The sequence below is a fragment of the Sinocyclocheilus anshuiensis genome, unplaced genomic scaffold (assembly GCF_001515605.1).
Source record: "Sinocyclocheilus anshuiensis isolate Anshui unplaced genomic scaffold, SAMN03320099.WGS_v1.1 scaffold1346, whole genome shotgun sequence".
Lineage (NCBI taxonomy): Eukaryota > Metazoa > Chordata > Actinopteri > Cypriniformes > Cyprinidae > Sinocyclocheilus > Sinocyclocheilus anshuiensis.
Window position 1 is genome coordinate 229,266 of NW_015555726.1, and position 10,143 is coordinate 239,408.

The 10,143-nt window shown below is 37.9% G+C and overlaps 1 protein-coding gene across 1 annotated transcript in view; it reads left to right on the forward strand.

Annotated features, from left to right (window-relative positions):
• Positions 1-8,034: 8,034 nt before the first annotated feature.
• Positions 8,035-10,143, forward strand: part of LOC107672681 (collagen alpha-1(XXVIII) chain-like) — a 32,361-nt gene continuing 30,252 nt past the window's right edge. Inside the window, exons 1-2 of the mRNA XM_016465986.1 lie at positions 8,035-8,216; positions 9,414-9,871. Coding sequence (XP_016321472.1) covers positions 8,048-8,216; positions 9,414-9,871 — 627 coding nt within the window. The 5' untranslated portion in view covers positions 8,035-8,047. The remainder of the gene's footprint in view (positions 8,217-9,413; positions 9,872-10,143) is intronic.

A 10,143-nucleotide genomic window follows, 5' to 3' on the forward strand; every position in this document is an offset into this window, starting at 1 on the left:
AGCAGTGAGTAGTGAACAAACACACACACACACACACACACACACACCCGGAGCAGTGGGCAGCCATTTTTGCTGCCGCACCCGGGGATCAGTTGGGGGTTCGGTGTCTTGCTCAAGGTTCTCACCTCAGTCGTGGTATTGAGGGTGGAAGAGAGCGCTGGTTATTCACTCCCCCCACCGACAATTCCTGCCAGACCTGAGACTCCAACCCACAACCTTCGGGTTATAAGTCCGACTATCTTACCATTTGGCCACGACTGCCACAAAACGTTCCTGTTTCAAATCAGTGCTGTTCTTTTGAACTTTCTATTCATGAAAGACTCCTGAAACATCACAGTTTTACAAATATATGAAGCAGCACAACTGTTTTCAACATTGATAATAATCAGAAATGTTTCTTGAGCAGCAAATCAGCACATTAGAATGATTTCTGAAGGATCATGTGACACTGAAGACACTTTTGATCGGCCCATTTCTCTGTGAGGTTTTTGGCTATTCTGAAGACGTTGGTGTTAGTTAGGGCAGTGTGAACTAGCAGCACAAAAAAGAAAGAGAGTTGAAAATGGTAATGAAAACTAATTTAAAACTGTTTCAGGTGCCAAAACGTTGTAAGTGGACCTTGAGAAAAAGCTACATAATAAAAAATGATTTGACCACTTAATGCAGCTGCTTGATAAGTACTGCACCTCTCATTCACACACACACACACACTCTCTCTCTCACATCCCCTTATCCCAGTATTTTCACGCTATGTTTGGCAGCTCTCATCTTCCCTTTGATTCCCTAAGACCTTACTTGCTGGTGTGTGTGTGTGTGTGTGTGTGTGTGTGTGTGTGTGTTTTCAAGGATCCAGACGTACCTATAATCATAATCTATGACAGGAAACTTCAGAGAATCAATTAGTCCAACCCTCATCCTGCGAGCGAAGACGATTCCCCCTGACTTGAGCCGCAAACACCTTCTATCACGAGTCATTTTGCCTCCCTAACACCTGACTTCTCTTCCCTGAGCCCGGATAGGTTTGACTCTAAGCCTCTAAAAAGTTAACAACCCAAAAGCGCTTTTCCCCCTCTCGCTCTCTCCACGGCCCTTCTCCCCTTTCAGACTGTCGAGAAAGAAAGCTGGATTTGTTTTCCTGCGCCACCGATAGCGGAGCCCGTTATGGCATTTCATCCCCAATTAAATAAACAGTCTTTTAGAGTCGTCCACAGCAAAGACTCCGGTAAATAGGCGAGTCTGCAGGGGAAGCTGGTGGCTCTACACTTTCCTTTGTCCCAAGGAAAATGAGCCTCTGAAGAGAATTCATTGTGGCCCTGTTGTTTTTAAACGCGGCCGCGTCGCACAAAAGGAAACGTAAACCTGGCTCGCTCCTCTCGGCTAAAGTGCCTCCTCGGTTGGAACAAACACCTCATTCAGGGGTCAAATTTAATCCTCCCCGCCTCAAGCTTTTGTATTCAGATTAGAGACTAAGGAGGATTTGCAGCAGCTCGAAGCCTCTTGTTAAAAGGCTGTGTTCCCCACTTAACTTGCAATTTACCTGTCACTTAAGCCCTGAGTGGAGATGGAGCTCACCTCTTCAGGAGAGGTTCAAGCCTTTCTCCTTCCCTCTCAATAAGTGCTTTCTCAAATGCCTACTGTACCGAGAGAGGCAGAGACAGAATAGAAGAATCAAAACCAATTGGCTGTTTGGATAAGTAAGAAAGCATGTACCCCTGAATGAAGCCAAGAAATAGAACACAGACTTGTGAGGCAAGCGAATAACAATTTTACATTCCAACAAAGGCCTGACTGTGGTAAATCCACGTGATAACACCGCAGTAACAAAGCACTTTTGTAATGATTAGCACCGCTAACTGTTTAACTGCCCTCTTTAAGTCATGTTGCAATGGTTTCATGCTAAATTTGTAAGTTATAAAAAAATGTGTACTGAATATTGATGGAGCAACACAATTAGTTTCAAGGTTGTTTTGTTTAAAACTCATGTAAATAGGCCGCTGCAGGGGTCTTGTTGCCCACACTTTGGGTAAATGGCACCTCAGCTTGAGGTAAACGGCCCCTGAGGGAGATAGAGTGATGTAGTATAGATATAGGGAATAAAATGTTGTAAAAAATTATATTTAAAATAAATATACTGGAGTAGGATTTCAAATGAGTGTCTTCTGTTCATTACTCCAGTTTTCAGTGTCACATGATCCTTCACAAATCATTCTAAAATGCTTTGAAAATAAATCTTTTGTAACATTATTGTCACTTTTGATCAATTTAATACATTTTTACTGAATAAATGTATTAATCTTTTGATCAGTAGTGTGCATAATGGATCTATGTGTATTTCATCAAATTAAACTACAACGTCATTGGAATATCATTATAGGATTGTTGTATTTTCCCTGTTTGCCAATCATTCTTCAAATTTTCAGAATTGCTGCCATAATTATGGCACATATTGAGTCAAACCCTATCATTGTGATCATAGACAACTGTTTGGCCACCTACTTTTTCATGAGGAGCAGCCATAGCCAATTTGCATCTCCTGCCGTCACCTTAAACCTCTCTCACTTTGTGTCCCTTCACAGGCTAATCACGAGGGAAGGGTATTTCACTTCTATTTACAAACCACATTATTATTTTTCATTAGCACAAACTAGTCAAGCAGCTCGACTGGAAATATCAAACCAAAAAGGAATGAAACATGGCACGATTATGAATGCCGCGAGACCGTAATGGTCTTTGCCGTACTGCTGCCATCATCCTCAACATTAGACAGGCCACAGTTAATCAGAACCCACTTTGATTTTTTTAATGGGAAGAAGAAGAAAGAAGTGGGACGCGTTAAATGCTGTCTGTCATGGCGAAGCTTTTCCATCTGAGCAAAATCAGTGTTTATAAATATGGATTATTATCGAGGAGTTCAAAATGTGCTTTCTGCCCTGGATGGTAAAGCTGAGAGGGTTGTGGACTCTGTGTGTGTGTGTGTGTTTGTGTGTGTGTGTGTGTGTGTGTGTGTGTGTGGACACTCTCTCCACTCCCTTGGCTCCTCAGCGTTCTTCTCCATGAAATGATTTTGTAAATTCAGAAGGCCCTGAGGCCACAGCGGCCCGGGTCTCTTTCAGAACTGGATAATTGACTCTTTTACCTTGATAATTCATAGCTTGCATATGCCAGCTAATACATCAGCATGAGAGCCAGTGGCCGCTCTTGCATCACCCCTGAGACCCTCGAGGAGATCGAGACGAGACAACAGACAGTGAGAAATGACCCTTTCTGACTTTATGAATGAATTATGTCCACAAAACATCTTGTTTTGTGCTCATGTTGTCATCTTGTGTCTATGATATTACTAATTTGCTAGTTAAAACAAGGAGGAGGGGGACGGACTGAGGGTGAAATGAATCCACCAATCGGCTGGTAGAATATGATGCCTCTGGTTTTTGTTGGTCTTTTAAACATTCATCAAAAACTGGCAGTTCCTCAGTCTTTAATATTGCCCTTTTCAGGAATGAGATTAACATTATTGTGAGAAGAAAAAGAAGTCATTTGTTATTTCAATAGGCATGTCAGATCCTCTAGTTCTCTTCAAGGATTAATTTGTGTGCTCAGTGAAAAACCATGTGATAGAAAGTGGATTTTCAGCTTTTTTTTTTGTTTTTTTTTGATGAATTGGTGTCTAAAAGAAGAAAGAATCTAGGGGAAAAAATTGAACATAACATTTGTCTACAATGTGTCTTTTTGTACGCAATTTCAGTTTGCATATTCACATCCGTTTTCTGCAATCTAATAAAATTGTTAATTCTGTAAAATTAGTTTTATTTGTGTTCAAATTTCTAATATTCGTAAAAGCAGACAAGCTCCACATACAGAATTTATCACACATTACTATATCAATGTAAACTCAGCACACCTGAAACGAGGATAGGTGCATGGGAACAAAATCAAACAAAATGTTGAATCAGAAATAAGTAACGAACCCGCACACTATCAATACTTGCTAATTGCCTGATGAAGGTCAGTGGACCGAAACGTGCGTTTAATAAAGTAGTAATATGATAGTGTGTGGGTTCGTTACTTATCACACATTACTATGAAATTAACATTTAGTCATTTAGCAGACACTTTTATCCAAAGGAATGAAATGGATGCCAGATTTCACCCATTTGACCGAAACAATCCTACAGATGGTAATGTGTTTTGTTTCCAACTTCACATATGGTGCACTTTCTTATTCCATTATTATTATTATTATTATTTTTACATAGTGTCTGCACCCAGGTGTTGGTCTTTGGAGAGATGTGTCTAAATGCAAATAAGTCAGAGGATGCTGGGAATCAGACATTTGGGAGTTTGGAGGCAAATGCATGAGTTTATGGCCTTGTCACTCTGCAGTAGCATCAGTGCTTTCACAAAAAACTGACTAATACATCCTTGAGGTATTTATTACTATTGTGAAACTTTGTTTTGAACATCTATTTTTAGTTTTTGAAAATAATTTTGGTTTGGTTTAAACTGGCAGGGTTCTGGTATACTTGTGCAATCAATAGTGTAGTACACCCTCTAAAGGCTCCATACAGAAAATTAAATGTAAAAACAGGATTCTGCTGCTCTCTGCTGGCACATGATCATACAGGATAATTGCACTATTGCATAGGCCTATATTTTTCAGCTTTCGTGTGATATTCAGTATACCTCGATATTAATGTTTTTACTCTGAAATTTTTTTTCAGAGGGACCAAACTTTAATAATTTCATCATGTAGGTTCAAAATGTTTATTATATGAAGCAAAATAAAATCTAATAGCTGAGGCATGTTTTCCATGCTAACTAAACAAGAGGAATATTAATGTATATACAGCATTTCCAGTCAAACTGTTTTTTTTTTTTTTATTATGTGAAAATGGAAATTGTGTTTATTTAAGCTACATAAAATGCTGTCTGTGAAGTTTTAATCCAAAAAAAAATGTAAATGCTCATTTCTAACACTACTTTTAACTCTATACATGTGGTGGAAATGCCAGTGAAAATGTTCATAAAAGGTTCAGGAGGGGAAATATTACAAATATATTCTCATGTGATATATGCATGTCCATTGTTAGTACACTAATAAACTAGTGAGAGTGTTAAAAGTGTTATATTCTGTTTACCCAAAAGACCACTAAATCTCTCATAAAGTCACCTAAACTATCATAGAGTTCTCTCACTAATAAGTGTCTTCTTTTAAACATCTTTATGTTTCCCTCAGCTCATATCTTCAGATTTTACATATCATCTGTGTAAATCTAGTCTGACACAAAAAGTTACTCCTATTTGTTTGAAATTATGCAGACTTGATTTTGGAGCTCACTTAGGCCTGGTCTGTGTCTGTTCTGCTCTTCATATAATCATGATGGCATGCTCATCTTGTTTTATAATGGATCTGAACATAAATGATAAAGATCCTCAGGCAGAATACACACATGGCATTGACTCATAAATGGTACTGTAACTTCATAGTGTCATGTGTAATGCTATATAACTTTACAGATCTTGAAGAATTTCTGCATCATTAAAACAAATCCCTCTGTAGTGCTATATGCTGATATATGAGATGAACCTGACTGACTTTTATTCAGGTGTTTCTGACTTCACTGTGTGTAAGAGGCCGTAAAGATGTCCAGAGATCCGCGTGAGGCTGATGATGGATGTCAGGCTGCTCTCGACGAGGTTCAGCTTTCTTGGATTCAACTGTATGAAAACACAGATGAAGTGCAGGTGAACAATGTCATGGGGTATTTCATGCTATAGGTGAAATGTATGGCACGTCAATTTAGTTTTTAATCGTGTAGTGTTACTAGTTACTAGTAATGCAACTTCAACTAGCAGGAATAACAGTGTCATGGTCACCAGCTGGAGTGCCCTTGATAGCCACCTATACCTTTGTCATTCAGTCTGGGACTTCATTTCCCATCATCCTCTGCCTGATTTCAGCTCTTTCTCAGTACCTCATTAACTCTTTGTAAATCTATAAGTCTTTGTAAGTCAGCAGCTGTATATCACAACAGGTCAGGATGTTAACGATCCATGCTGGAGATTTTCCTTGAATCCTTTAAGTATTTTTGAGACATGGCTGACACGTACAGTAATTTTTAACGTACAGATTCATTAAGAGCTATGCTTAGTTTCAAGATTCCTTTTTGTACATAAAAAATCACAAATGTACCTCATAGATGATTTAATTGGTAAATGTCATATTGGTTTGAATGAATAATTTACCTCTTAGAAATCCGATTACCACTTCCACAAAACTTGCTCTGATATTCTGCGTCCATTATCATGATTTCATGGGAATCATGGAAAGTGAATGAAACGCACACATACAGGAGATGCGTTATTCCTGGCGAGTGAAACGATGATTGTTATGCTTCTCATAACCTTCAGTGATACCTTATTCCACAATATTTACTGAAACAGTCTGCCCTACTTCTACATGGCAGCTAAAAGCAGGCACTTTCACGTTGTATGGGTGCGGGCAAGTGAAAAGGCACACACAGTTGTGTTGTTAATGGTAATTCACAAGATTCTTGACAATTAGCTAGAAAGAATGGTTATCAGATTGAAGAATTATAGAGATAGACAGTAAGCAGTATGAAGCCATTATATAGCTGATGGACCCAAAAATTAAAATTTGCTGAAAATTTACACACCATCATGCCATCCGAGATGTAGATGAGTTTGTTTGTTCATCAGAACAGATTTGGAGAAATGTACCATTCCATCACTTGCTCACCAATGGATCCTCTGAGTCTGCAGTGAATGGGTGCCGTCAGAATGAGAGTCCAAACAGCTGATAAAAACATCACAATAATCCACAAGTAATCCACACCACTCCAGTCCATCAGTTAACATCTTGTGAAGCAAAAAGCTGCCTTTGTAAGAAACAAATCCATCAGAAAGACATTCTATCTTTAAACCTTCACTTCTGTCCAAAATTCAAGTCCATATTCCATAATAAGGCTTGCTCCAGTGAAAAAGTCCATCCCCTGTTGTTTCTCAAATCAAGATCCACCCACATACATGGACGTAGCGGTTTAAAGTTTAAAAAACACCTTGGAATCTCATTCTCATTCTGTTTGGACTCTCATTCTGACGGCACCCATTCACTACAAAGGATCCGTTGGTGAGCAAGTGATGTAATGCTAAATTTCTCCAAATCTGCAGTAAATTTTCAGCAAATTTACATTTTTGGATGAACTGTTCCTTCAATGCATTTTGGAGAACAATTTTATAACTTTCATCAAAACAAAAATAAAATAATGCTTAACGGATCAGTAATTAATGAACATTTTAAGGTGCATTAAAATGTTAAATGTTATAAATTGCAATATATTGATTGAAAATGAAAATATTATAACTGCACTTGCTTTGAAAATGATTACATTCTTTGTTACATTTATGCACAGCCATGCGTCTTATAAATTATGCAGCAAATGTAAAAATGGGTGGGTTCACAGGAGGAGCTCTGGATATTAGTGTTCCTCTGGATGGCGGCAGATGATTCACATGAATGGAGCTGATGCACAGTATTACATTTCTTGTCTTTTACAGCAAACCCAAGCAGTCTTCACACATATCCAGTGATTCTCAGTCATTCTGTATGGCATCTTTTTATTGCATGTGGATCTCAGGCAGAGAAAAGGTTGTGAACTCCGTAATGAGCTGTTCATCTTCATCATTCAGCTGCTGATTTTTGGTTGGACTCATAACAGTACTGTACTGAAATTAGAGCTGCTTCACACAGTAAGTGCACATTTTGCTTGCATTTGCAATTTATAATTCAGTAATATATTAGAATAGTTCAGATAAATGAGTGAAAATACAATAATGAGATTAACTTTTTTGCTATTAAACTTTTGAAATATGAAATTATGTTAATGTTAAGTTTTGAGTATTTAGGGTGGAAATTAAATAAGCAGACACTGATTGCACACTTTGAATGAGGCAGTGCATGTGATGCATTTGAGAATATGTTCTTAATACTGTGTTGGCATTTGTTTGTCTCTCTCCTACTGTAGTGATGATACGGCTGTGTGTAAACTGGCTGGTTTTGCTGTTGGGAGTGCAGGTTGTTTTGGCTCAGCTGGACGATCTTGATGATGATGATGATGATGATAATGTAGAAGACAAGAGAAATGGAAGAAACAAAAATAAACCAATCACCTCTAATGTCATCCCGAAAAACAATGGTAAATATTTATTGCTGTTCAACACAAGAATATAATGAGCAGGTGGCTTGGAAAATACTGTATTTGCTTTCAATTCAGACATTTGGTTTCAACTAAACACCAGTTTATGCAAGTTTTTGGTGCAGGTGGTGTGAGATAATCACAACAGATTTAATTCATGCATCGGCAGGGTGTGGTTGATTAAGAAATGAAATTAACAAAGGAAACTGATTTAAATACTTCTCAGGAGCAAGAAAAGTTCATATGTGAAGTTTGCCGCCTTACGGTCTGCTCTGCTCTCCAGGGCTTCTGAATTTGATTTAAACCCTGCTCACTGTCCTGGGGCAAATTTCTTCTTTGACATGTTTCTTATTAATCAGAAATGTGATTTACTGGAGACTGGGGTCATTTCAGCTGGTTCACATTTGCTTTTACCTTTACATTTGTTTTTGGCACTTTACGTTATTTATGTATTACCTAAGCATTTATCAAAAGATTCAAGTCAAATAGGAGTCAATGGCTGTCCTTTTGTGTCAAAACACATTGCATTATATGTTATCACAAGTCAGCATTTTTGTCACTTTGTTATTCCAAGTCTCACTTAAAGAAATAATTCACCCAAAAAAAATGTATACTAAACATTTACTCACCTTCATGTTGTCCCAAACCCATGTGCTGCAGTGTTACTTTATACTATTGCAGATATACTATTGCAGTTTTTCATTTTAATTTGAGTAATTTTATGTTTTTATCATTTTTATTAGTTTTTTTATATGCCTATATACTGTAGTTTTTATTAAGAAGTAGTTTTAGTTTAGTTACATTTAGTTACAAAAATGCAATGTTGGCTAGTCCACTTGCTGAATGAAAATAAGTTAGAATTTTTTATATTTTATTTTAAGTTATTTGTTTTATTTCAAGTAATGATGGTTTCAGTTTTTGTTAACAATAATAACATTGGTATTTTGTTTTGATTGATTGATTGATTAATTGATTGATTGACAAAAAAGACAAAAACATCATGAAACACCATAAAACTCAAATCTGCATGACACCAGGAGTCAAGTTTGATATCAATATTTGGTCACAATGCACACAAGAAACAAAGTTGTCTGAAAATGTTATTGACATCAAAATCTGACGTGTTGTGTCTAAATAACAACATTTATATTTTTAGGTTAATGTTTAGTACTTTTTTGTAATTTTTCCATCTTTCAGATGAGGACTGTAATTTGGAACTGGCATTTTTGGTGGACAGTTCAGAAAGCGCCAAAGACAACCATGCCCAAGAGAAGCGTTTCGTTACTGATCTCGTTGACCGGATCCAGAACATCCGACTCCAAACCGGACAGGGCTTGAACTTTAGAACTGCTCTCCTTCAGTACAGCAGTCATGTGATCACTGAACAGTCCTTCAAAGATTGGAGGGGCGTCCCCACCTTCCAGGACCGCATCGCCCCCATGCCATACATAGGGCACGGTACCTACACCACCTACGCCATCACCAACCTTACACGCATCTATCTGGAGGAGTCTGGCCCTGGCACCGTGAAGGTGGCCATTCTGCTGTACGACGGCGAGTCGCATCCCAAGAATCCAGATATCTTCTCTCCTTTAGCTGATGCCAAGAACCAAGGGATTAAATTCTTCACAGTAGGTTTCACATCCGCTGCCAATGTAGAACAGCTGCGGATCCTGGCTAGTCCCACGGCTGCCCGCTACGTACACAAAATACACAGTATATATACTGTATATGTATATATATATATATATTAGGCTATTATATAGTAGCTATTATAATAGCATTATATAGCCTAGTGGTTCAACGCATTATATTGTGTGTTTTTTTAGTCACAGATCGGACAATTTGTTCGGATAAGCAAGAAAAAAAATATTTAAAGCACAGAGAATGACAATGCCGTGAAGGGTTTTTGACATAGGCTAATTTT